The 25821-nt window shown below is 40.9% G+C and overlaps 1 protein-coding gene across 1 annotated transcript in view; it reads left to right on the top strand.

Annotated features, from left to right (window-relative positions):
• myo7aa (myosin VIIAa) overlaps nucleotides 1-25821 on the top strand; it is a 53171-nt gene that overhangs the window by 23781 nt on the left and 3569 nt on the right. The window contains exons 15-50 of the mRNA XM_069148308.1: nucleotides 645-855; nucleotides 1453-1588; nucleotides 1878-1984; nucleotides 3791-3928; nucleotides 5002-5160; nucleotides 6068-6160; nucleotides 9228-9322; nucleotides 9494-9578; nucleotides 9718-9936; nucleotides 10622-10729; nucleotides 10843-11052; nucleotides 11255-11461; nucleotides 11687-11863; nucleotides 12956-13045; nucleotides 13164-13291; nucleotides 13465-13591; nucleotides 13836-13955; nucleotides 14745-14918; nucleotides 15094-15321; nucleotides 15745-15912; nucleotides 16307-16424; nucleotides 17119-17245; nucleotides 17545-17714; nucleotides 18384-18574; nucleotides 19196-19320; nucleotides 20233-20390; nucleotides 20639-20792; nucleotides 21189-21344; nucleotides 22528-22633; nucleotides 22725-22838; nucleotides 23003-23090; nucleotides 23825-23931; nucleotides 24135-24320; nucleotides 24594-24710; nucleotides 25055-25138; nucleotides 25281-25400. Coding sequence (XP_069004409.1) covers nucleotides 645-855; nucleotides 1453-1588; nucleotides 1878-1984; nucleotides 3791-3928; nucleotides 5002-5160; nucleotides 6068-6160; nucleotides 9228-9322; nucleotides 9494-9578; nucleotides 9718-9936; nucleotides 10622-10729; nucleotides 10843-11052; nucleotides 11255-11461; nucleotides 11687-11863; nucleotides 12956-13045; nucleotides 13164-13291; nucleotides 13465-13591; nucleotides 13836-13955; nucleotides 14745-14918; nucleotides 15094-15321; nucleotides 15745-15912; nucleotides 16307-16424; nucleotides 17119-17245; nucleotides 17545-17714; nucleotides 18384-18574; nucleotides 19196-19320; nucleotides 20233-20390; nucleotides 20639-20792; nucleotides 21189-21344; nucleotides 22528-22633; nucleotides 22725-22838; nucleotides 23003-23090; nucleotides 23825-23931; nucleotides 24135-24320; nucleotides 24594-24710; nucleotides 25055-25138; nucleotides 25281-25400 — 5101 coding nt within the window. The remainder of the gene's footprint in view (nucleotides 1-644; nucleotides 856-1452; nucleotides 1589-1877; nucleotides 1985-3790; nucleotides 3929-5001; nucleotides 5161-6067; nucleotides 6161-9227; nucleotides 9323-9493; nucleotides 9579-9717; nucleotides 9937-10621; nucleotides 10730-10842; nucleotides 11053-11254; nucleotides 11462-11686; nucleotides 11864-12955; nucleotides 13046-13163; nucleotides 13292-13464; nucleotides 13592-13835; nucleotides 13956-14744; nucleotides 14919-15093; nucleotides 15322-15744; nucleotides 15913-16306; nucleotides 16425-17118; nucleotides 17246-17544; nucleotides 17715-18383; nucleotides 18575-19195; nucleotides 19321-20232; nucleotides 20391-20638; nucleotides 20793-21188; nucleotides 21345-22527; nucleotides 22634-22724; nucleotides 22839-23002; nucleotides 23091-23824; nucleotides 23932-24134; nucleotides 24321-24593; nucleotides 24711-25054; nucleotides 25139-25280; nucleotides 25401-25821) is intronic.

Raw genomic sequence — 25821 nt, 5'->3', positions numbered from 1 at the left:
AATCAGGTACAAACATTGTTTTTCCAAATTAAGAGCACAGGACGTAAAGGAACACAGGAAGTCAGTTAAAATCCTTCCTGTAATGCTGCAGGTAGATTTTCAGGTGGATTATGGGTTAAATGATGACAGTCAGCACCAGAGGTCACAGTTCAAACTAAGGTGTATAAAACCAGGAGTGTGATGAGCTCTCAGTGTAGAAATATAAAACGTGATATTCAGCTTCAAAACACACCTGCACAGGTAACACAAAGGAACGTCCGAGGTTTTTTTTTATTTTTTTTATTTTTATTTTTTAAAGGCAGGAACTTTTGAGCGCCGTTGTCACGGCACTTTTCGTTACTTTTCGTTACTTTACTTTTCGTTACTCGTTACCTTTCGTTACTTTCCGTTACTCGTTACTCTTCGTTGCTTTGCGTTACGCGTTACTTTGCGTTACTTTGCGTTACGCGTTACTTTGCGTTACTTTGCGTTACTCACGAAACGTGTCACATACTTCCGGCGTAGTGAGACAATACATCTGATATGTGTTTTGCGAGTGGGCTCGGAGACAGGAAACGAGACAAAAATAGCAACTTTAAGCGGCGGCCCGTACATCACTGCTTGCAGTTTTAATTATGCAAATGTCTCTGTCCTCCGTCCTGCAGCTTCGAGCAGCTCTGCATCAACTTCGCCAACGAGAACCTGCAGCAGTTCTTCGTGCGTCACGTGTTCAAGCTGGAACAGGAGGAGTACAACCTGGAGCACATCAACTGGCAGCACATCGAGTTCACCGACAACCAGGACGCCCTGGACATGATCGCCATCAAACCCATGAACATCATCTCGCTCATCGACGAGGAGAGCAAGTTCCCCAAGGTACTCTGACTCCAGACCGCCTCCGCTGTGGACGCGCTCAAAGATACTGAAGTTAAAAAACAAACAAAACTAAAAAAAAAAACCTGTATTTGGTTTCAACACAAAATTGTTTATCTGTTCGATCGTTTAAAAAAACACTGACGATGACAGACTGGAACGTTTTTCTTAGTTTTATATAAGTTGTCTTCTTTTGTTTCTAAAGCTTAAAACGAACAGGATGGTTTATTTGCTTAGAATTATTTCAAATTGATGTTGCCACTGTTGTTCTGGTTTCTTTTTTTTTCCTGAAATAGTGATGTTTTATAAGGCTGCGTGGGCTGGAAATATTCTTTTGTGCATGACACAATAATAAAATCAATCATACATTCGACAGCTGGAAAGAAACACGACTGCAGATGAATGACAGTTTAACTCTTTAACTGCTGGAGGTCTCGATAAACAACAAGTTCAAGATATAAGGTGAAAAGTTGAAGGTCTGTCAGTGTTGTGTTCATGTTTAATATGTGAACTACTGTTTTCCCGGTGTGTGTGTGTGTGTGTGTGTGTGTGTGTGTGTGTGTGTGTGTGTGTGTGTGTGTGCGCGCGCGTCTCCTGTAGGGCACCGACACCACGATGCTCAACAAGCTGAACTTCCAGCACAAACTCAACACATACTACATCCCTCCAAAGAACAACTACGAAACTCAGTTCGGCATCCAACACTTCGCCGGAGGGGTTTACTACGAGACGAGAGGTCAGAGTCACGTCACACACTGAAGTGTGCAAATAAAGTTTACTACCTGCTGAAGACAATATATTCAAACCTAAATTTGACAAAGTAACAAGTAACTACAACTAAAAAATGAATACACAGTGAAAGTACAACATTTGTGACAAAAATACTCAACTAAATACAAGTAGCCTACTTTAAAGCTGTACTCTACTTGAGTAAATTTACTTGGTTACTTATAACAGTGTGTGTGTGTGTGTGTGTGTGTGTGTGTGTGTGTGTGTGTGTGTGTGTGTGTGTGTGTGTCCTGTAGGTTTCCTGGAGAAGAACAGGGACACTTTATACGGCGACATCATCCAGCTGGTTCACTCCTCCAAAAACAAATTCATCAAACAAATCTTCCAGGCTGATGTTGCTATGGTAACGGACACATGCAGACCATAGACTGTATGCACACACACACACACACACACACACACACACACACACACACACACTCACAGTATATGCACCATGCCCCCTAGTAGCGGTCAAACATGGACGTCTGAAAGAGAACTAAATCTGTCTTTCAAAACAGACACATCACATGAACAAATCTTGATGTGGTTTGACAAAACAAATTTTTACATCATATGTATATGTAATATATATGTTTTTTTTTAAAGTATGTCATTTATTCAACATTTACACGCTTTCTTCATTTATTATCATGTTTCTAAAAGGTAAAAATCCTATACTAAATAAAACTCTGATATGTAGTGCCCTCTAGTGGTCATTTGAAGAAACTACATCACAGTGACACATCAAGTTTTACACAGAAAGGCAAATTGATAATAGTGATTGTAACTGATCAAATCAGTTTGTTTGTTTTTACAAATTAATATAGTGTTTTTATAATTTTGTATGCGTTTTACCTCACATGGAGCTGACAATTAACTTAATACGGCACATACGGGTTTGATCGTACTTTTAACTTGAAAGCATCCACCGGAAGTGTCTTCGTTGTGATTATGTCTAACTTGATGAATCGCTGTAGTTCCTACAGTCGCCACTGGAGGGAAGCAAATACATAAGATCCAGTATCACATCCGCCAACTTTTTATAAATGTATCTTTTTATTTTTACTGGCGTTTTTTAAAAAAAATAATTACACTGATAACGACTCGTGCACTGTGATATCAGGACAGATTATTGTTACGCTGTTTAAAAGATCGTGTAAAGTAAAAATTTATTCATGTATTTATTATTTCGAATTTATTGGTGTTGCAATACCTAACTGTGACCACTGGAGGGCAGTACAGATATGCGTTTAGCGCATTGACCGTATATAATAGTGTAAAGCTCAAAGTTATTTCATTAACACTGTTCCGGTAAAAAACAACAACAACAAAAAAACTTCAACGTAAAACAACCAACAAAGCCACCGATAAGGTTCATTTCAGGAGTTTGTACCGTAAAAATATATCGGTTAACCGTCAGTTTAAATCAGTCAGCCGAAGCCTCACCTCGAGGTTCAGTTCTTGTGATGTGGTGGTTGGACAAATGTCTGGTTTTCTAACTGCTTTTCTAACGGGCCGGTCCCCGTCTAATTCCTGGTCAGATAAATACCTTTTCAGAAACGTAACTGCATGTCAGTAAAGTAATTAAAGTTTTATTATGTGATATAAATCCTAAACCTTCTTTGCATTACTGTGATGCGGACTGTTACTTTAATATAAAATGGATATCTCCAGAATCGGTATCGAGCCCATTTATTTTTGATGGATTAATCAATTATTTTGACCATAAAACGCCTGCAAACTGTAGCAGATCTTTTAAATGCACAGCTCAAGAAATTCCTTTAAATCTCCAATATTCAAGTTGCACTCTCAAGTCCAAAAATATATTTAGTTTATCATGACTTAAAGAAAAAACGTTTGTCTTCATTGCTCTAAAAACGTACTTTACTAATCGATCAATTAATTGATTTTTTTTTTTTTTTTTTTTTTTTTTTTTTTTTTTATCTCCAGCTGTTTCACGTAGCTGCTTTGATTGTTGACAAGTTTTAAGCTGACAAACACTTTTATATTTAGAGACAGAATAGGAGGCTAAAGGTCAGAGCTCAGGAAGAACAAACCCCTGACACTTTCATTGTGTGTGTGTATGTGTGTGTGTGTTTTGTGTTGTGTGTGTGTGTGTGTGTGTGTGTGTGTGTGTGTGTGTGTGTGTGTGTGTGTGTGTGTTCAGGGGGCAGAGACCAGGAAGCGTTCGCCCACTCTGAGCAGTCAGTTTAAGAGATCTCTGGAGCTGCTGATGAGGACTCTGAGCGTCTGTCAGCCGTTCTTCGTCCGCTGCATCAAACCCAACGAGTACAAGAAGCCGATGGTGAGTCTCCAAACTCTTGTCTGCTGCTACACATCTAGTCGAAGCGGTGCCATAGAGGGTGAAAACAAAACAGTTCTCCTCTTGAGTTTACTTCATAACTCCGTTCAAGTGAATTATGAGTCACGTGAACACATCTGAAAACGATCTAATTTTGAAGTAACTGAATGTCAACTCTGCCACAGAAAAGGATCTTATTAATTAGGAAGGAGTCAGATGTCTCGGATATTTTTTCATATGTGAAGACAACCAGCTGCAAAGTCAGGACAACACAAATGCAATCAATAAGAAGTCATTAATTGTCCCTAGCTTGCAGATACATTCACAGTATTTAAGTGTTGAAATAATATTCATGTTTTCTTTTTCATTCTCATGGTAAAGATGTTTTTCATTTGTTTTCCACATCCTGTACATCTTTGTTATTTTGTCCAATCCTGCAGATAAATGACAAAATGCTGATCTGTTTTGAATCCACAAAAAGGGATATATTTGATAGAAAGTGCAATTATTTTTGTAACATGTCAAAGTTTAATTAACCTGTAACAGAAATCATTTCAGTGGTCATCAGTGATTATAACTTTGTTGATTAACCAATATGAGTTTGTAGAAAAATAATAAATCCACATGCAGTTTAACATGATGTTTACTGTAACCGTTATCCTCCATGAAAAATAAAAGCGCTATTAGAATAAATAAATTACGTTTTCAATGTATTTTTCAGACTTTTCTGTTTGATTAATCAGATAAATGAAGACAGATGGACCACAAACAGGTTTTATTTTCAGTAATACAGAATAAGAATACAAATTCTACATGTCTTCATCAAAACAAGTGAATTTGTTCCAAGAAACAATAAAAAATAAATAAAAATAAAAGCAGTAGACGTGATGAATCAGATAAATAAAGAGAACTTTAAACCTCTAAGACCTGATGACCTTTAACAGCTGCTTCTGTGTCATTTAAAAAAAAAAAAAAAAAAAGTTTCTGAATCTTAAAATCCATCTTGAGATGATTTGAGGTTTTTATCCGGCGGTCGGTGACACTTTGACTCTCAGCCCTGGTGTTTGTCTGTGCAGCTGTTCGACCGCGAGCTGTGTGTGCGTCAGCTCAGGTACTCGGGTATGATGGAGACCATCCGGATCCGCCGCGCCGGTTACCCCATCCGCTACACCTTCGTGGAGTTTGTGGACCGCTACCGGGTGCTGATGCCGGGAGTCAAACCGGCGTACAAACAGGTAGGGTGTTTGTTTGGGAGCTGCTGAGGACTCCAGTTTTAACGTGTTTTACTGTCACATCTAAGTCACAGACGACGAAGACCTCACAGAGACAGAAACATGTTAACTGGCAGAGAAAATCATTCACGCGGCTTTCAAGAGCTTCTCAAACGTGAGATTCACCGTCGGCTTTAAGCAGGTTTTCATGTTTCATGAGAGAAAAGGCTTCAAGGACGACGACCGACTTCTCAGATTCACTTAAACTGTTGTCTAGACTCCCGCGTGTGTGCGTGTGTGTGTGTGTGTGTGTGTGTGTGTGTGTGTGTGTGTGTGTGTGTGTGTGTGTGTGTGTGTGTTGTCTGCCGATGACAATACACGTGTTTGGTCACCGTGCAGTGTTTTCCCACAGCAGTCTGTTTTCATTGGACTCCTACATGTGGTTTCCCTCTGCTGCCCTGAAGGTCACTCTGTGTGTGTGTGTGTGTGTGTGTGTGTGTGTGTGTGTGTGCGTGTGTGTGTGTGTGTGTGTGTGTGTGTGTGTGTTTTTAATAGTGTGTGTTTAGTTTTTGGTCACAAAGTTATTCACACAGAGACATTAGACTCACTTTATTGTTGGTTTAGGTATTGATAAGAAAACTATTGAATATCATTATTGTGTTGTCATGAACATTCAGCTCAACTCATTTCTGTGTGTAAGTTTGGACTCAGTCTGGTTTTCAATATGAGTGAGTAAGGTGACACAATGTCCCCCGTCTCTCATGTTGGTGTGTCCCTTCCTCATGTTGGTGTGTCCCTCTCTCATGTTGTTATGTCCCGCTCTCATGTTGTTATGTCCCTCTCTCATGTTGTTATGTCCCTCTCTCATGTTGTTGTGTCCCTCTCTCATGTTGGTGTGTCCCTCTCTCATGTTGTTGTGTCCCTCTCTCAGGAGGACCTAAGGGGAACCTGTCAGAGGATCGCGGAGGCCGTCCTCGGCAGAGACGACGACTGGCAGATGGGAAAGACCAAGATCTTCCTCAAGGTACTCGTCCATTAAAGTGCTGCTGCGCTGCGGCGTGGAGCTGGATGACGAGAGCGCAGCCTGGGGACAGTGCTTATAGTTTTAGTCATGTTTTTATGAACTTTTACTGTTTATTTATCTAAATTCAACCTCCATAAACTATCATTACCTACTTGATATATTATATTTGTCACATTACAGTTTGGAGGGAAGCAACTGAAAGAAATTAAGTTTAAAAAGAAGACTTACTTTGCCAGTTTGACCCATATTACACACCGAGGAGCAACAAGAAGTGTTTCTGATGCTCTTTAACTTCCAAATCTTTGAGGAAATACATCTCTGTTGTCGTGACGGCTTGTGTTCAATCATCACAGTGACTGGACAAACGACATCGTTCAGTTTCTGCTCTTTGTCTGTTAACATTCAGTCTGTAAATGTCAGCGGAAAACTGTGTGTTTTGGTTTCCTGCGTGTGTGCGTGAGAGTGATTTTTAAGTTCTATATGACTGTATACTACATGTGTAAATCTGTGTGTGTGTGTTTTGGTTTCCCGCCAAGTGAGGGCAGATGTCTCTGGTTATGGCATGTCCGTTTGCTGGTTGCCACGGTGACGCTGTCACTTTTTTCCTCAGAGATGAAATGAAAACATCAGGGGATGATAATTGGGGCTCAGCAGTTTGTTTTGTCGTGTGCAGTGTCTCCTGTCAAAGCATCGTGTTTCCACAGCTGCTGCTGTTGATCCTCTGATGAGACCAAACAGGAGGAGTTTTAGAGGCCTGGATTCTGTTCCTGTTTCTAAACTTTTACACCAAACTTTGTGTACTTGTTGTTGTTGTTGCCGCTCTGAAAATATCTTTATTTAGGCCTCGAGTTAGAATTTTGGCCGTCGCCATCTTGTTATTTTGGAGCCTGAAGTGACCATTTTTGGACGAGCTGGGGAGGACCGAGCGGGGGATCTGGGAACCAGGGAACACTAAGCCCCGCCCACCGTTAGCAGAAACCTGAGTGCACCACAGGCCTGTCAATCAGACAGACCGCAAACATACCGCTTTTTGAGGCCTAATATTTCATTATTGATGTGATTATTTTCAGATGGACCAACAGAAAACTAATAAGAAGGAGAGACTTTAGAGAACGACACCGTAATGACTTGTTGAAAAAAATGTCTTGACTTTGTATTTGATGAGAGGAGTTGAATGGAGCCGGAGCCTTTTTGGAGCTGACCTCTAGTGACCCTCAGTGGTATTACAGTTTAAGGCACTCCTGCATTGGTAAATTTTTCAGACCTGGAAGCTACGAACACTTTTACATCCAGTCTGTGGGCTGCACCCGTATATCATTCTGTTTATAGCGGAAAAAAGCACTCTGGTTTGTTTGTATTTCTTTAATCCAATCACAATAATCTTGGGGGGACCTCAGCCCAGGATGCAGAAACTGAGATGTCACAGTGGTGAATATACAGACGGAGAGCTGTGACTCTCACACGGTTTTAAATTGAGAAGATCTTTTGGCTGTTGTGTATTTAAGGCTGATATGTATCAAGCCTCGCCGGTCGGCTGGACAGGAAGCGCAGCAGGAAGGAGAAAGGCAGGAGGTGAAGACAGAGGAGCACCCACACTTCCCTGACAGGATGTGGTCGGATCAGCCGGAGGGCGGATGGACTGATCACAGGAGGAAGAGACGGAATTAAGTTTAAAGCTTGTCCTGACTTCAGAAAGATAAACTATCAGGTTCCCTTAAATATTTTGGGAAGGCAGATATTTATATTTTGATCTTTGTTAGCTGGAAGTATCTTTACTGAATAATCCCCTGACTTCTCCTGTAGCACCACCAGCAGTTTGACTTTTGTAGTTTTGAGTAAAATATCTTGAACATTATTGGATGCACTACTATGAAATCTGGTTGAAATAAATTTGGTGATCCTTTAAATATTTTTCTTCATATGTGGCACAATCATCTCGCAAACATTTTTCTATTTTTTTCTGCACCTGATTTTCCTGCTTCCTTATTATTGACTGAACGTTTGAACAGAGACGACCTGCAGATACTCAGACAATAAAAAAGTGACAGAGTTTGACAGCTGTTTTTTATGATATCAAACACAAATCTGTTGCTACAAACCACAGGAGAGTTTTCTGACCTGCTGCCTCTGTCGTTAAACTCTCGTTAGCTGTAATGCAGCTGAAACACTTTGATTTGAAGAAACCAACACTGAACGGTTCATCAGTGACGGTGAGATGTAAACCACGCTCTCCAAAAAAAAATTCCTGTGACGTATAGAAAGAACATCACATGACCTGCTGCACTAAGATTGAGGGTCATCTTCTGACCTTGAGATTAACTTTGAGCATCTGTGTGGTGTTTTGGTGCAGAGTTCAAATGAAGCAGCACAAATCCAGTTGTTTGTATTTAGTTGGTAAATTTGTCTTTGTACTGAATATAAGCGGCCCAAAACCACATCTGTTTATGATGCAGCATTCATTTGTGGCAGCTTTGGTGTTTTTATTGACAGAAAACTAAATTATTGAAGAAAATGAAGAGCAATGACAAAAACAAAAGCTGAAAATGTAAATTAATCATTTTAAATCAGTTATTCTCCAGGTATTAAATGTGTTTTTATCAGCGTAAATATGAACATTTCCTGTGATTATAGGAGGATTCAAATGAACTGCAATGATCCATAAATTGATATTATAAGGGATTTGTACCGTACTGGTTGTCCACAGCTGCTTTACAGAGAATGAAAAGCTTCTTCTTCTGTTCATTAAATGTCTGTAGCCTCCTGAAATTTTTCAATTTTAACAAATGAAATGAGCCACTGCTGTTAAGAAATAACACCAGTTTATACTACAAACACAAAACTGGCTTCTTGTGACTTCGTATTGTGTTGTTCATGTGGGAGATGTTGGATCTCAGCGGTCGTAAAATCCTCTGAGAACGTTTTGATGTGACCATGTTAGCGTGCAGATGTTAGCATGTAGCTCAAACCACAGCTGTGTGTCTCCGAGCTGCTGCTCGGCAGGAAACCTCTCACTATTGACAAAGTGAGCTGTGTTTGTTGTTCACTAGTTTTGTCTCCGGATGTGCAGGATCACCACGACATGCTGCTGGAGATCGAGAGAGACAAGGCCATCACGGACAAGGTCATCCTCATCCAGAAGGTGGTTCGAGGTTTCAAGGACAGGTAGACCTTAGAAAAAAAACATGTCTCCGTCTCTGTGACTCAATATGTCCGTGTGTCACTCTTTAAAACCATCGATCAGATTCTGATAAATCCTGGAGAACAACAGACTCTTGGAAAAGTGAAATGATCTCACACGCAAATAATCTCTGATTTTTCATGTCCTTTGATCAGATCTAACTTCCTGAAGATGAGGAAGTCGGCTGTGTACATCCAGAAGACGTGGAGAGGGTATCAGTGTAGGAAGGACTACGGCGCTGTGAGCATCATCTCTGTGTTTTACAGACGGAAAAACAGAAAGTTAGAGAAAGGTGTAAATAAAAGCACAAACTCTGAGCCTCTGACAGTAAATCTTCCTCCTCGTCTGTCCTTCTCTGTCCTCGTCCGTGTCCCTTCAGATGCGAGCGGGTTTCTCTCGCCTCCAGGCTCTGGTTCGCTCCAGGAAGCTGTGTGCTTCGTACCACGTGGCACGTCAGCGAATCACGGGCTTCCAGGGCCGCTGTCGGGGCTTCCTGGTGCGCCGGGCGTTCAGGCACCGGCTGTGGGGCGTCGTCACCATCCAGGCCTACACCAGAGGCATGATCGCCCGGCGGCTCTACAAGAGGCTGAAGGCGGAGGTAGACACACACACACACACACACACACACACACACACACACACACACAATAGAGGACGTACTGTGATAATGTACAATCATGAACTCCATGTAAAGTTTCTGCTCCACATTTCATAGTGAAATTTAGTTTTTTTTCTTACACCCATATATTTATTATTTATGTACTTTGGAGATGAACATGTTCCATTCCTGTAAAATATACTGTGACAGATTCAACTGCCCTAGAGTTTCCAAAGTTGTTCAAATTAGCTCAGCTTTAGCTCAGCAGCTGTGACATTTTAAATGTGTCTTTTACGTATTTACACCTCAGAAATAAAATCCCATCATATAATATTTAAATACCAAAGAATACTTTAAATTATTGCAACATAATTATGAATTTGTTGAATTTTAGCATTTATTTACTTGCTTTCCTTACTTGTTCAGTCATTCTTTCTCAAATTAATACTTCATCTCAAAGTAATAATTATTTTCATATATTCATTTTTCGAAATTGTTGAATTTTAAGTTTTATATGAGTAGGTTCAATCTCTAAAAGTATTATCTCTATTTTTCTGTTTGTGCTGTTAGTTTATTTCAGATTTTTAAACTGAGATGTTAACCAGACAAACTGTGGCTGTTTTCTATTATTTTTTATATATATTTATGATATTTCTTTTTTTGTATCCTCTCTGTTTGTCTTCAGTACCGCAGGAGGTTGGAGGCAGAGAAGATGCGTCTGGCTGAAGAAGCCAAACTGAGGAACCAGATGTCTGCGAAGAGAGCGAAGGCTGAGGCCGAGCGGAAACACCAGGTAGAAGAATTATGATGTTTAATGACATATTTAAAACCTCTGTTATTATACATAATATATCAATATTCTTCTGATCATTGTTTCAGCACTGGTGTGATGTTTTTGTTTCGTAGGAGCGTCTGGCCAAGCTGGCCAAAGAGGACGCCGAGCGGGAGAAAAAGGAGAAGGAGGAGGCTCGGAGGAAGAAGGAGATGGTTGAACAGATGGAGAAGGCCCGCCTGGAGCCCGTCAATGACTCCGACATGGTGGACAAGATGTTCGGCTTCCTGGGGACGACGAACTCGTTCCCGGGTAAGGAAGGACAAGCTCCCGCCGGCTTTGAGGTGAGCCAACAAACGGTTTCCTTAAGGTGCAAATTAAGAAACAATGAACCACTTTCTCTTGGATGTTAGAGACACAAAATACACAAGAGCTGTACAATCTGTAGAATTATGTCCCGGTGGGGTTGTGTGTGAATGATTGGGAAGAGAAAAAAAAAAAGTCCTTTACCTGACAGCAGAGAATGAAGCTCTGTCCCCTCTGCAGGACCTGGAGCGAACCCACCAGGAGTTGGAGGTGGAGGATCTGGACGAGGCTCTTCCTCTTCCCGAAGACGACGAAGAGGAGGATTTATCGGAGTACAAGTTCGCCAAGTTCGCCGCCACCTACTTCCAGGGCACCACCACGCACACCTACGTCCGCCGGCCTCTCAAACAGCCGCTGCTGTTCCACGACGACGAGGGGGACCAGCTGGTAGGTCACCTTTGACCTCTGACCTCTGACAGTCACACCAGTTTTATACGGCTGTGCGGGTTTTTGTTGTTCGTCAGAAAGATGCTGAGGTCTTGTTGTCAAGTCTGATTTAAATCCCAACCTCCAGTAGTGATGATGGAACAAACAACATGATGTATCTGCAGAGAACATTTCACCTGATAAACTCGCATCATTTAATGAATGGATGTTCCCTGTGCGGCTCAGGCTGCTCTGGCGGTGTGGATCACTGTGCTGAGGTTCATGGGAGATCTGCCGGAGCCCAAGTACCACACGGCCATCAGCGACGGCAGCGAGAAGATCCCCGTCATGACCAAAATCTACGAGACGCTGGGGAAGAAGACCTACAAGAGGGAGCTGCAGGCGCTGCAGGGGGAGGGGGAGGTGAGGAGGAGGAGGAGGAGGAAGAGGAGGAGGAGTGAAGGCTGGGAGATTTATATCGTTTGAGTTTGTGAATAATGAACTTGAGCTGCTTTTAATGATCTGATTTATCAACTGTGATGACACATTTTTGTCCTTCTGAATAATAAGTGAATAATTTGCGAGACATGCTGACTTTTTACTTGATCTTTTTATTTTTATATTGATAAAATAAACAAACGGAAAAGACAATTTATAACCTTATCCTTTTAAGCCCGAGAGGCCCCCAATTTGGGGCCATGGAGAAGACTTAGCAAAACTATTATTAAGATATGGACATATATACTGATATTTACACATCTGAACAAATCTCACAAGTCTTCCCTTTATTATTACACCAACATTATTCAAATAGACCTTGTGGTTGCAGAGATATACTCTTTTTATTATGGGTATGCAATTTTCGAGCAGAGGCCTAAAATATTGGTGTGTTTTTAAAAGGTTAAAGCAACCTCACAGATTACTTTGAATGAGAAGAAAATAAACAACACCAAGAAATACATACAGATATATTTTTTAACAAAAAAAAAACAGACTGTCATCCCATTTAAAAATCCTTAAAGACTTAATAACCTAATAAACATATTTAAACTTGCATATTAATGCGGGACCATGACCTCCCAGAAATCGCTGTAACGTCTTGACAGCTTAAGGTTACAAGTTCAACTCATAACAAACGTGTTGAGATAAAATACATCTCTAATTAGTGAAATTAGGAGGAAACTGAGGCTAATTTACCGGCAATTTATAGAAACTTCTTAACTGCTTTGCTGCATGACTGTACATATTATGAGATGCTTGTTAAACTGTTTGAATTCGTGACTTGACAAACTCTGAACATACATCTACCTGTTGTCAAGGTGATTATGGCACTTCATAAACCAGTCCAGCTGCCTCTGAATGAATTTCTGGCAAAAACAAATAAGTCTTATTTAAACATGGTTCTCACACCCTCCTCAAACTCTGCAGTCACTTGTCAGTTTTATTCTGCTTGTTTGAGTCATGATGACGTAGCATCTGTGTGTTTTCCATCTATTCTCTGTGTTCCTCCTTCAGACGCCTCCTTCTGACAGCCACAAGAAAAACAGTGTCCGACACAAACTGGTGTCCCTCACCCTGAAGAAGAAATCCAAGATCACCGAGGAGGTGAGAGACGGAGAGAGACAGAGAAGGGAGAGGTTATAACAGCTGACCTCGTTTCTCATTTTTCTTCTCTCCGTCGTTGCATACATTTAAAAGAAAGTTACAATACCTTGCGTTTCAGGTCACCAAGCGCCTTAACGATGGTGAGTACGGTCTCCACGGCAACAGCATGCTGGAGGATCGGCCGACATCCAACCTGGAGAAACTTCACTTCATCATCGGCAATGGGATCCTGAGACCAACATTGAGGTAAACAAACAAACAAACAAACAAATTCAGGTTAGTGATTTTTAGAGAAGAAACTGTACAGAAACGTATGAATGAATTGTGTGGTTAAATCATTCGTTTAATTTTATTTCTTGTGTGTGTGTGTGTGTGTGTGTGTGTGTGTGTGTGTGTGTGTGTGTGTGTGTGTGTGTTAGGGATGAGATCTACTGTCAGATCTGTAAGCAGCTGAGTCAGAACCCATCTAAGAGTTCTCACGCTCGCGGCTGGATCCTCATTTCTTTGTGTGTCGGCTGCTTCGCCCCGTCTGACAAGTTTGTGAAGGTCAGGACGTCTAAGATTGAGAACATTTTTTAGGATGACTGAGATCACAGGTGGTTCGATTATTTTCATCATAGCAGAATTAATTCTAGTGGATTTTCTGTTTTCCTATGAGAAAGTTTTGATATTTAAATTAGTAGTGATCTGTATACAGTCTGTATCAGTTATATTTTTCTCTATGAATTTTTTTGTATGTTATTTGTATATTTGGACCTGACACCTGTTGTGTTTTTCTTTGTTCTTGTAGTACCTGAGGAACTTCATCAGCAGCGGGCCGCCGGGTTACGCTCCGTACTGTGAAGAGAGGTTGAGACGAACGTTCGTTAACGGGACCAGAACGCAACCTCCATCCTGGCTGGAGCTGCAGGTACACACACACACACACACACACACACACACACACACACACACACACACACACACACACACACCCTGATCTGATGCAGCTGTCAAAATGCTGCACTGTCTTGTAAAAACTGAGTTAATGAGCAGTGTGGCGACAGTCTGAGAGGAAAGCTCATTAAATGTAATAATAGAGCAATATTTAAAACACATTTCATATAAAAAGCTGCAGTAAAATACTGAAAAAGACAGATGCATGAGAAACAACATCCAAAAACATGTAGAAAGGATTTTTCTTTTGAGAAAAAAAAAAAGGGATTTAAACCTGCAGCTGGGAACTTCTGTCTCCCCCTTCTGCCCGTGAGGGGAATTACAGAAACAATGTCGACGTGCTGACATCACTGGCTCTGCTCTAGCTCACTACATCTCTGCAGCCGCAGCTGCCCGTCATGAAGTTTCACTGTCAGAATTTTATCCATTTGGTCCCATTACAAAGTTTAGAAGAGTCGCACGATGGAATTACTTTATTTGGGTTTGAATGCAACACATGTTCATTTTAAATGTACAAGTCCTGCACACAGTTTAAAATGATCACAGATCTCCAGGTAGACTGTTCGGAGGCGTGTTATGAACCTAATATAGCATCACAGCCGCAGACGGAGGAACTGTTAATGTGACAGAGTGAGCAGAACAAAGTCCGAAACATTTACTGATGTAGTCCAGAGCGAGGCTCATTTAAACAGTTGTTTCGGCAGCTGAGAGATTTTTTTTAGTTGGACATGAAGTTGACAAAAGTTGTGAAATCTAAATTCAGGCCACCAAGTCGAAGAAGCCTGTCATGCTGCCGGTGACGTTCATGGACGGAACCACCAAAACCCTTCTGACGGACTCGGCCACTACGGCCAAGGAGCTCTGCAACGCCCTGTCTGACAAGATCAACCTGCGAGACCGCTTCGGCTTCTCCCTGTACATCGCACTGTTCGACAAGGTGGGCGCGCACACACACGCACGCACGCACGCACGCACGCACACACACACACACACACACACGCACACACACACACACACACACACACACACACACACACACAGTGCACCACACACACCTGAGGACCATCGTCATCATCACTGCCTGAACCTAGAAAGTGGTCCTCCTCCTGCAGGTGTCATCTTTAGGCAGCGGGAACGACCACGTGATGGACGCCGTGTCGCAGTGTGAGCAGTACGCCAAGGAGCAGGGAGCCCAGGAGAGGAACGCTCCCTGGAGGCTGTTCTTCAGGAAGGAGATCTTCACGCCGTGGCACAGCCCCACCGACGACCAGGTCGCCACCAACCTCATCTACCAGCAAACCGTCCGGGGCGTCAAGTTCGGAGAGTACCGCTGCGACAGGGTGACAGAGCTTTTCTTTGTTTTGTTACTCATTTTTTTACTCAGTAGATTGACGTTTTGGAAAATACATAATTTTTTTCTAAATGTTAGATGAGATGATACATTTTCATGAATCATTGTGTATTTCCTAAAAAAAAGTCGAAAGTAGAAACCATGAGAGCTATTTTTGTCAGTATACAAAGGAGACGCTCTATTTGGAATAAATATAATATAATAAATATAATTATAATATCTAACACATTATTTACAACATAACAAACACCATGCACAAGGTACAATACTCACTATGATTAATGCTCACTTCGTATTTGAGTACAATCCACAGTGAGCGATGACAAGTTGGAGACATGAAATATGTCAGAAGATGTGAGTTTTTATAATGACTCAAGTCCAAAGAAACTTACTCGTGTCTTCGTGTCTCCAGGACGACCTGGCCGAGCTGGCCTCTCAGCAGTACTACGTGGACTACGGCTCAGAGATCCTCCTGGAGCGCCTGCTGAGCCTCATCCCGTCCTACATCCCCGACAGAGAGATCAGCAGCTCCAGGACGGTGGAGAAGTGGGCTCATTTGATCATGGCGGCACATAAAAAGGTGCTGGTCGCTCCGTCAGCGTCCTCTCAGTGGCGAAGCTGCAGCTTGTAGGGATGGAAGGGCAAGAATAGCTGAATTAATATTACATAGGTTGCCATGAAATCCTGTGGAGATCATCATCATCATCATTATCAGGTTATTAAAATGTTATTTAAAATGTGCATTACTTTTATTTATAATGTGACAGCCAGCCTCAGCTCTACTTTGTTCTTAGCTTCAAATCCAAGCAGGTAAACCCGTTAAACTAAGATGTTGAGCATGGTAAACATTAGAAAAGAAATTACTAATCCAAAGACTATGTTAGCATTCGTATTCGAGGGCTGCCACAGAGACACCTCATATTTATTTCTCGGCCTTCCCACACATAATAAACCGTGTGCGTCGGTCTGCTCAGGGCATCTACACCCAGAAGAGGTTCGACTCTCAGAAGGTGAAGGAGGAAGTCGTGGATTTCGCTCGCCACAAGTGGCCTCTGCTCTTCTCTCGTTTCTATGAAGCCTTCAAGTTCTCAGGTGAGAATCTTTTCCACGTGATCAGAGACGCTGATGCATTTAAATATCCTGCTGAACGAGTTTTCTGAATTGAACTGTTGTCTACATTACGTATGTACAAATACAACGCACACACAAACATCATTCCTAATATAAAAGGTGGATATCTGGGTTAGTATGTCGAAATCAAACTATCTGACATTTGTACAAAGCATTAAAGTCTGTAAGCAGTTATTATGTCTTGGATACCTGTTGTTGACAAAGAATAAAGAAAAATTAAAAATAAACCAGTCTAACAAGGTTAATAATAAATAGAGATAAATAGAGATCTTCCTCTTAAAAATCTGTGATCATCCAAAATGGCATCTCTGTATAAAGAAAATCAGTTATATGTCAGTATTAATATGACTTTATAATTGCTTAAAACCAAATTTTACAGTTATTTTGTATCTTCAGCTGACCTGTGAACAGATTTAAAGATCAGTACTTTGGTAAAAGAAGCTTAAAGTATCAATAAATTGGACTTAATTAAAAGTACAAATTAATCACTGTCCTCATTGTTCTTGTAAAAATTACAGTCCAGAAAACTTCCTATGAAATTACACTCAGACATTCCCAATATTTAGGAATATTTAGGAAACACAAAATGAATGAAAATATGTTTAAGTTTTGCCTTCTTGGTTGTGATTTGTTTCTGTTTGGTTCTCCTTCTCAGGTCCCAGTCTTCCTAAAAACGACCTGATCGTGGCCGTCAACTGGACCGGGGTTTATTTTGTAGATGAGCAGGAGCAGGTCCTCTTGGAGCTCTCCTTCCCAGAAATCACTGCAGTTTCCAGCAGCAGGTGAGGCATTGTGGGAGCTGTAGTCACCTCAATAATGTTGACAGTCTCTCCCTGTGCTTTATTTCCTTCTTCTCTTGTGGTACACTCCCCCCCCCCCCCCCCCCCCCCCCCCCCCCCTCATTTCTTACTGTTTATTTTTTTAACCACAATGTAGAGTAAGTAATTTACCCTAAAAAAAAAAAAAAATGTGTCTCTCTCAAACCGAGTTGTACTTGTAACAGGGGTCTTTAATGGTTTTGGAGACTCTCACAAATGATGTTTCATCCAGTAACAGTCAACATGTCTTACTGTCCAATCAGCGGAGGGAAGTTGCAGGGTCAGAGTTTCACTTTGGCGACCATCAAAGGGGAGGAGTACACCTTTACCTCCAACAACGCAGAGGACATCCGCGACCTGGTGGTGACATTCCTGGAAGGCCTGAGGAAGAGGTCCAAGTTTGTGGTGGCGCTGCAGGACAACCCCAACCCCAGTAAGTCACTAACAGTGACACTCAATGAAAGGAGGTTTATAGGAGACTGACATAAATATTTTTCAAGTGGTTTTTTTTTTTTTTACTGCTTAAACAACCAACTGAGAAAATAAATGTCTTTAAGCTGCCACGATTAGAGATTCTCCTCCACCGGACTGCAGCATTCTTCTTATTGTTGGCATGGCAACGAAGGATTCGCTTACCCAGATTTTAATAGATCAATAGTTTTATAGACTTTATAGACACTTTTCTGTCACCTTCAGTTAACATGCAGTCTTTGAAGTCATCGTTTTTTAGCCAAAGCTCTTGAATTTACATTTTTCTGCATGTTTGCTTTAGTTAGCAGCTACTACAGGGGAAAAGGACATGTTGACTGAAGTGATTGTTGACGAGTGGATCGGAGATAAAAACGCTCAGGACACAAGTTGAATAAAATACTTCTTGGGAAATATTACAATTTGATAAATGTCAACTAAGATTTGAACATGCTACAAACAAAACGCCATGCTTTCCATGACTTGGGCCAAATAAGGTTCATATGCCCTGACTGTCCATGTCTGAAAAATACTTTATATTTCCATGATATTCCAGAAACTTCATGAGCAGTGGGAACCCTGAAAAACTTTTAACTCTCAACTCGGTGCAAACCGTGTTGTTTTCTACCCTCAGCTGGGGAGGAGTCAACGTTCCTGAGCTTCCTGAAGGGAGACCTGATCCTGTTGGACCAGGACACCGGCGAGCAGGTCCTCAATTCCGGTTGGGCACACGGTATTAACGAACGGACCAATCAGAGGGGAGATTTCCCAGCCGACTGCGTCTATGTCCTGCCCACCGTGACCCGACCTCAGCAGGACATAGTGGTGAGGGGAAAAAAAAATCACATCAAAGATCTTTATCAAGCTCTCGGACACAAATGCTTAAAGTTCCTGTCAGCATTTTTGAATTGATATTTATTTTTAGTTTATTTAAATTCAATGGGAAAAGATGTTCAAAGAGGATTTTTATCAATTTTTTAACTACTGCATCTTTATAGAGTTTGTACAGTTTGGACTTTATTAATATTTTCTATAAAATTATCCAGCACACAGTGGACTTTATTAAAATATATTTTTGTTCTGGTAACAGAAGGAAATTTGACTTCCTTTTCCATCTGGAATATATTTCCTGTCTAACAAAAAGGTGTAGACTTCTATCTCAGCTGCAGGGATACCAAAGACTTACAACATGGGCTCCAAATGTATTATTTATTTATTAGATTTATTTCAATTTAATGTGATAATATACTTATTGAAAAGAACTTCTAGTGTCGTTAGTTATAATGATAGTTTTTGTGATTTGAAACTTTGACATAAACATGTAATATTACATCATTCAATCTTTGTTCCTGTCGTTTAAACTTAATGTGAGACACTGTGATCAAAACTGTGAGTGTGTTGTAACGTAATATAACATAATGTGGACTGATGTGGCCGAACCATCAGGCGCTAGTCACCATGACGCCGGACCAGCGGCAGCAGTCGGTTCGTGTTTCGCAGATCGTCCTGCCGGAGACCGACAGCAGAATGAAACCGTACACACTGGAGGAGTTCTCCTACGACTACTTCAGGTACACAAGCATAAAGATTATTCACACCTCTGTTTGTATTCTTACAAACACAAGCACAATACATGTAGCCAGTTCCAGCCTCACAAACCAACACGGTAATGTCTCGGAGAAGACTTCCTGTGTGAACACAAGCGACTTTAAATCCTCCTCGAATCATTCCAGTTTAGGAGTACCTCAGGAATCCGTTCTCAGTCCTTTAGTGTTCTTCAATTATCTTTAAGTGAAGTCATCCACAGGCACAATATCAGCTGACTCGCATATTTTTTGATTTTTATCAATATTAGGCAGTACAGTCCTTCACCACAGGTTCAGACTCAGTCTCACTTTCTTACTTCATCTTTTCAGATTATTTTTGATTCCACTTGAAATTCTTCTCGACATTCATATCAACATGTGACTTTATTCATAAAGCACCTTTTATACAAGCCTACAGCCCAAAGGGCTTCACATCAGAGAAACATACACACATAAAAAAAGCAAAGAACTAAACAGCTTAACAAGCAGACAAACAGAACAGTAAGATTAAAAATAAAGTAAAACTAGTAAAAATGTAGGTTAAATAAAATGAAGAATTAGAATCAAAAAATAAAATTCAGAAAAGTAAAGAAAACACCAGGAATAAAAACAATAATTCCAATTTAAAATCAGGACGATAAACCGATAGTTTAAAGTTCAGTAGAAAGCCAGATTAAAAAGGTAGGTCTTTAGTTTTCTTTTAAAAAAAACTCAGAGAGCTTCACAGTCTGATGTCCAGAAGCAGTGATTTCAACAGTTTAGGGGCAGAAGAGAGAAAGTACTCTCACCAGACCTGTTGAGTGACACATGAGGAATATTTAAAAGAAAAGCAGAGGAGGATTTCAGCGATCTGGCAGGAACATGAAATGAGACCAGACTCATGTAAACTACTTCCAGGCCGCCTCCCAAACACACCCTGAGCAGGGTGATGGTCACAAAAAATCGTGGGAAGGACAAGTTGTGGACCTGCACCAGAGAACCGCTGAAGCAGCCGCTGCTGAAGAAGGTGGTGAACCACGAGGAGCTGGCTCAGGACGCCTGCATGTCCTTCATCGATATCCTTCAAACAGCTCAAGTGCAACTGTTACTGTAGTTTCTGCAGCCGGACTCTGCTTTCTCTGTTGGGTGTGATTCATAGTTTTTTCTTAATTTTCACTTTTTTATATATTCTATGAAAAGCAGCGAAAGGTTTTTAATTTTAATAAACCTGTTTCCTAGGTTAGATTAAATCCACACTCTCCGTCTCACATCCAGAAGTTCATGTACACTTTACATTTGTGTGATTCCTTGACATTGACTCTACCGATGATGAAGTACATGGGCGACTACCCGTCCAAACGGAGCCGCTCCGTCAACGAGCTGACAGACCAGATCTTTGAGGGGGCGCTGAAGGCCGAACCTCTGAAGGACGAGATCTACTGTCAGATCATCAAACAGCTCACCGACAACCACGTCAAGTGTGTAAACTGACGCCACTATTAGATAGAACTCAAGCTATTTTTATTTAGAGTTGTACCTTAAATCTACAGCTGAGGTATCATGTAACACATTTTATTCTCAAACTTTGTATAAAATTGCAGAACTCTGGAGATTTTCTCTCCCCAAATCTTTGCCAGTATTTATGGTGAACATGGCAAACAAATATATATAAATATTATGGAAAGAAAACTAAGAGGAGAAGGAGACTCAACTTTAAATTTCTTGTATAAAATCAGTGTTTCGTTCAGCAGAAGCAGACTCATCGTGAAGGTGTCAGTATTTGTTGGGTTCAGTGGACGTGGATCGCTCAGTCAGGTCTCACAGCAGCTCGTGCTCGTGTGCAGCGGCTGATCAGGAGTGTTGTGCTGCTGCAGGTACAGCGAGGAGAAAGGCTGGGAGCTGCTGTGGTTGTGTACCGGTCTGTATCCTCCCAGCAATGTGCTGCTGCCGCACATCCAGCGCTTCCTGCAGTCCAAGAAGCACCACCCGCTGTCAGGAGACTGCATGCAGAGGCTGCACAAAGCTTTACGGTAACGCCTCACACCTCACTTTGCTTTTACCTGGTGGTGATAACACGGGCTTTACTGGATTATAAAAAAAAAAAAAAAAATGATTTAAGGGAGTTTTAAGGGATTTTTTTTGGATTAAAACTAAAGTGACATATTTTAAATCCAACTAAAAACATCCCAAAACAAAATAAATTTGAAAATCACTTTGACCAAGTTCCCATCCACTGGAACATGTTTTGCTAATTGTATTTTTCACGTGGATGTTTGAGGAGGAGTTTCTTAAATCTCAGTTTAACACTCACACGTATGACATTAATTTGGACATGACAACATGTTTGTCAGCCAGTTGTGATCCAGTATGTGTGCGTGATGTGGGAACTTAAACTTTAACCTCTAGTACACATGAAGCAGAAGACACTGTGTGTCTGATTAAAGTTAAAGATGTGGAAAACAAAGGAGATTATGTTTATTTATTTGATCATTTTTAATTGATTCCTGCAAACTCTGTTTTTATTTGTTCACATTATTTATTTTAGAGAACATTTTACTTTTACACCACTTTTCTGCAGCAAGTCTTCGCCTGTCAATCAAAAAAAAAACAGAGCAGAGCCAGTTATGTGATTGGCTGCAGTGTTAATCTGAATGAGCCGTCAGCCAATCACATGACTGACTGAATTTATGATGAAAAGGGGCTTCATGAAATAAAAAAATTTAAAAAAAAGCAACAACAAAGAAAACTCTTTTACAGATTGTTTACTTCTGAAACACTTTGTTCATTAACAAAAACTGAAGTCTGTATCAGACAAATTCAGCTCTTAAATTTAACAAGTTATAAGATGCAAATTTGTGTAATTAGAAGTTTATAGGCACTACTCTTTTTATATAATTAATACCAGTATCTTTTAACTATTTTTATTACAACTGAGAGCATATCAGCCTCCACACTTGAGGAGATCAAGTGTCAGAACCAGGAAGTAATTCATCTGTTATTAATTGTGTATTCAGTGTCCTACATGTTAATGGAGATGACTTCATGAATGTGGTTCTTCAGTTTAAGCCGTTAACTGTGGTTCTGTGATGTTTACATGTGCAGTATTTAAGTGTTAAATAGAGGACTGTAACGTCATGTCGAAACGGATCAAACTCATCTTAAACTGCACTGACCTCCTCTCGCTGCGTTTTGTCCCTGTTGTCGTGGTAACAGTAACGGATCCAGGAAGTATCCCTCTCATCTGGTGGAAGTGGAGGCCATCCAGCACAAAACGACCCAGATCTTCCACAAAGTCTACTTCCCCGACGACACAGATGAGGTCAGACACACAAACGTAGACATTTAAACTTCAGCTCCACTTCTATATAACTCCATGAAGAAAGACGGTTTGTGTTGACTCTAACCTGCAGGCGTTCGAGGTGGAGTCCAGCACTAAAGCCAAGGATTTCTGCCAGAACATATCGACCCGACTGCTGCTCAAATCCCCCGAAGGCTTCAGCCTCTTTGTGAAGATCTCAGACAAGGTCAGAGGTCAAGAGTTGTTCCTCAGAAGTTCAGGAGCAGAATGAAATGTCAGTCACTGTTTTCTGAGCAGGTTCGTGCGTGTGTGTGTGTGTGTGTGTGTGTGTGTGTGTGTGTGTGTGTGTGTGTGTGTGTGTGTGTGTGTGTGTGTGTGTACACTCTGCAGGTGATCAGTGTGCCGGAGGGAGATTTCTTCTTTGACTTCGTCCGACATTTGACAGACTGGATCAAGAAATCTCGACCAGCTAAAGACGGTCAGTTCTGTTTAACTTCTGTGGGACTCAAAATAGTCTTGACCTCGTTTGACTTTTTTGACCCTGATTGGTTCGCAGCTCCATTAAATTCTTGTAATGTACAGTTCGACCTCCGACTTGTGACTCAGGCCTTCACTGTTCTGAATAAATCAGAGGATTAAACCGTAAGAGGTGCTAACTAGAGAGGAGGGAGACTGTTTTGGTCCAGTTATTGGTGTTAATGCAGCTACAAACTGGTTTAAGTATCAATATAAGGCCGAGAATTATTTACAGAGTCAATGAATTTAATTACATTTTTATCAGCAGAACACAAGAATAGTTCTTAGTAATACCATGAATTAATCATGAAAGCAGCAGAAACTGGATGAATGGAAAATAGATAGAAATCAAATTAATTTCAGGCTTACATGAGTTTTCCACAATATTCTGGACAGTTTGTACTAAAATCACACAAAAACAAACTTTATATAAATCCCTGCAGCATCCTAAAAAAAAAAAGATTTGAAGACCTTTGTGAATTTAATTGTTTTGACAACAATTAAGGCAGATCTTCTTCTGATTCTGATCACAAAGTAGGAACAATCAATAAGACAGAAATACCGACTTCACTCAGTGAACCACTGCTGTAAGTGTTTGTTACTGTCAGAATCTTTTAGTGTTTCCTCAGGCTTGCACTGGAAGTATAAAAAAAAAAAAAAAAAAAATAGTTTAACTGTTCTCGCTCCACCCGGCAGGAATCGTTCCCTCTCTGACTTATCAGGTGTTCTTCATGAAGAAACTCTGGACCAATACAGTTCCAGGGAAGGACTCCTTCGCCGACTCCATCTTCCACTACTACCAGGTCTGAGACTTCTACTGATAAACAGAAAAAAAACAAAATACATAATGATAAGGATTTTACTTAAAAGGTTTCAGGCAGAAACTCTTTTGAGCAGTTTCCTTCCAACAAATTTCAAATTATTATTTTTAATATTTGGATTTACCCTAGAAGTATCCCTTTGTGTAAATAGCAACACTTCTCTCTCGTTTTACTCCTTAAATTAGGAGCTACCTAAATACTTGCGAGGCTACCACAAGTGTTCACGAGAAGAGGTTTTCCAACTCGCAGCGCTCATCTACCGCGTCAAGTTTGAGGACGACAAATCCCACTTTCCTACAATTCCCAAGATGCTTCGGGAGCTCGTTCCCCAGGACCTCATCCGCCAGATGTCACCGGACGACTGGAAGAGGGTAAACGTGCAAAATACTGCTATTTTAAAGTACAGTAAAGTCAGTACTGAAAGTACATTTCAGATATTTAATATGCTTATTGTACAGTCTGGTCAAAATGTATTTCTGCTGAGATTGACTAAATCACTACTTTTTAGTAAACTACAACAAAATTAATGACTTTTCCCTTCAAGATACTGAAGCCAGTTGCTGTATTATTACTCTAAATGTATCAATATTTGATTACAGATTGAACTGAGATGAATATTTAATACAGGCTGTGTGTTGTTATAGTCGGTGGTCGCATACTTCAACAAGCAGGCCGGGAAATCAAGGGAAGAGGCCAAACTGATGTTCCTGAAGATCATCTACAAATGGCCGACCTTTGGCTCCGCCTTCTTTGAGGTCAAGGTAAAACACACCTGGGCCCATCACCTCTTTTCACAATTACTTTCCAGAGAGTAAATTAAGCAATAAATAAAAGTAATGCTGCTTTGTCTCTCCATCCTCCTCATGGCAGCCTCTTACACTGTTAGCAGCATCTCTGACGGTAGTTAGTCCCACTCACCTCAGAGACAGAGATGCAGAGAAAATATTCGCCGAAACGTCTGATTGGCCGTCTTTGACTCATTTGTATCATTTGAAGCAGAATTATGTAACGAACAACGCAGAGACACATTATAATTTTACATGTTTAAGATATGAGAAGTGATCAGGGGATATTTAAACCGCTTAACAACATCTTTTGTCTTTAGCAAACCACGGAGCCCAACTTCCCAGAGATCCTGCTGATCGCCATCAACAAGCACGGAGTCAGTCTCATCGACCCAAAGACCAAGGTTTGTGTTCGTCCTGATGTATTTATTCCTCCACACCTGCCGGGATACGTGGTACACGCACATTCATTAAGCCCCAAAGCAGGCAGCGTGGCCTCGAGGCCGAGAGGATAACGGACATTTCTCTCTGTGTGTTTACGTGCAGGACGTCCTGACCACTCACTCTTTCACCAAGATCTCCAACTGGAGCAGCGGAAACACCTACTTCCACATCACCATCGGCAACCTGGTCAGAGGGAGCAAACTGTTGTGTGAGACTTCACTGGTGGGTGGCAGCAACACACAAACACACACACACACACACACACACACACACACACACACACACACACACACACACACACACACACACACACGCACACACAAATAAAGGCGGGTTCTGAAAGATATTTGGAGGAGACACCTGCTGTCGGTCACATTATATATTTCCACAGCACTACTTCCATCACTTAAAACAACATCATGTCTTTCTCACCACTCTGCAGTTCACTTTCTCTTCAGAAACGATCATTTTATTCACCATTTAATTTCTCATGTTTCTATTTTGCAGTTTTTTCTTGATTGAAGTGCCGATAAAACAAGAAATTTAAAGATGTCCTTTTGGAAATGTTTCACTGCTTTCTAATGCTTTAAACTAAACTTATTGATAAAAAAAAAAAAAACACACCGCTGATTGATTATCAAAA

This window comes from Embiotoca jacksoni, unplaced genomic scaffold (genome assembly GCF_022577435.1).
Source record: "Embiotoca jacksoni isolate LCO1_2020_lvr unplaced genomic scaffold, fEmbJac1.0.p SCAF_14, whole genome shotgun sequence".
NCBI classification, from domain to species: Eukaryota; Metazoa; Chordata; class Actinopteri; family Embiotocidae; genus Embiotoca; species Embiotoca jacksoni.
Note: the sequence above shows the minus strand (reverse complement) of the source record. Positions and strands in the feature narration are given on the sequence as shown.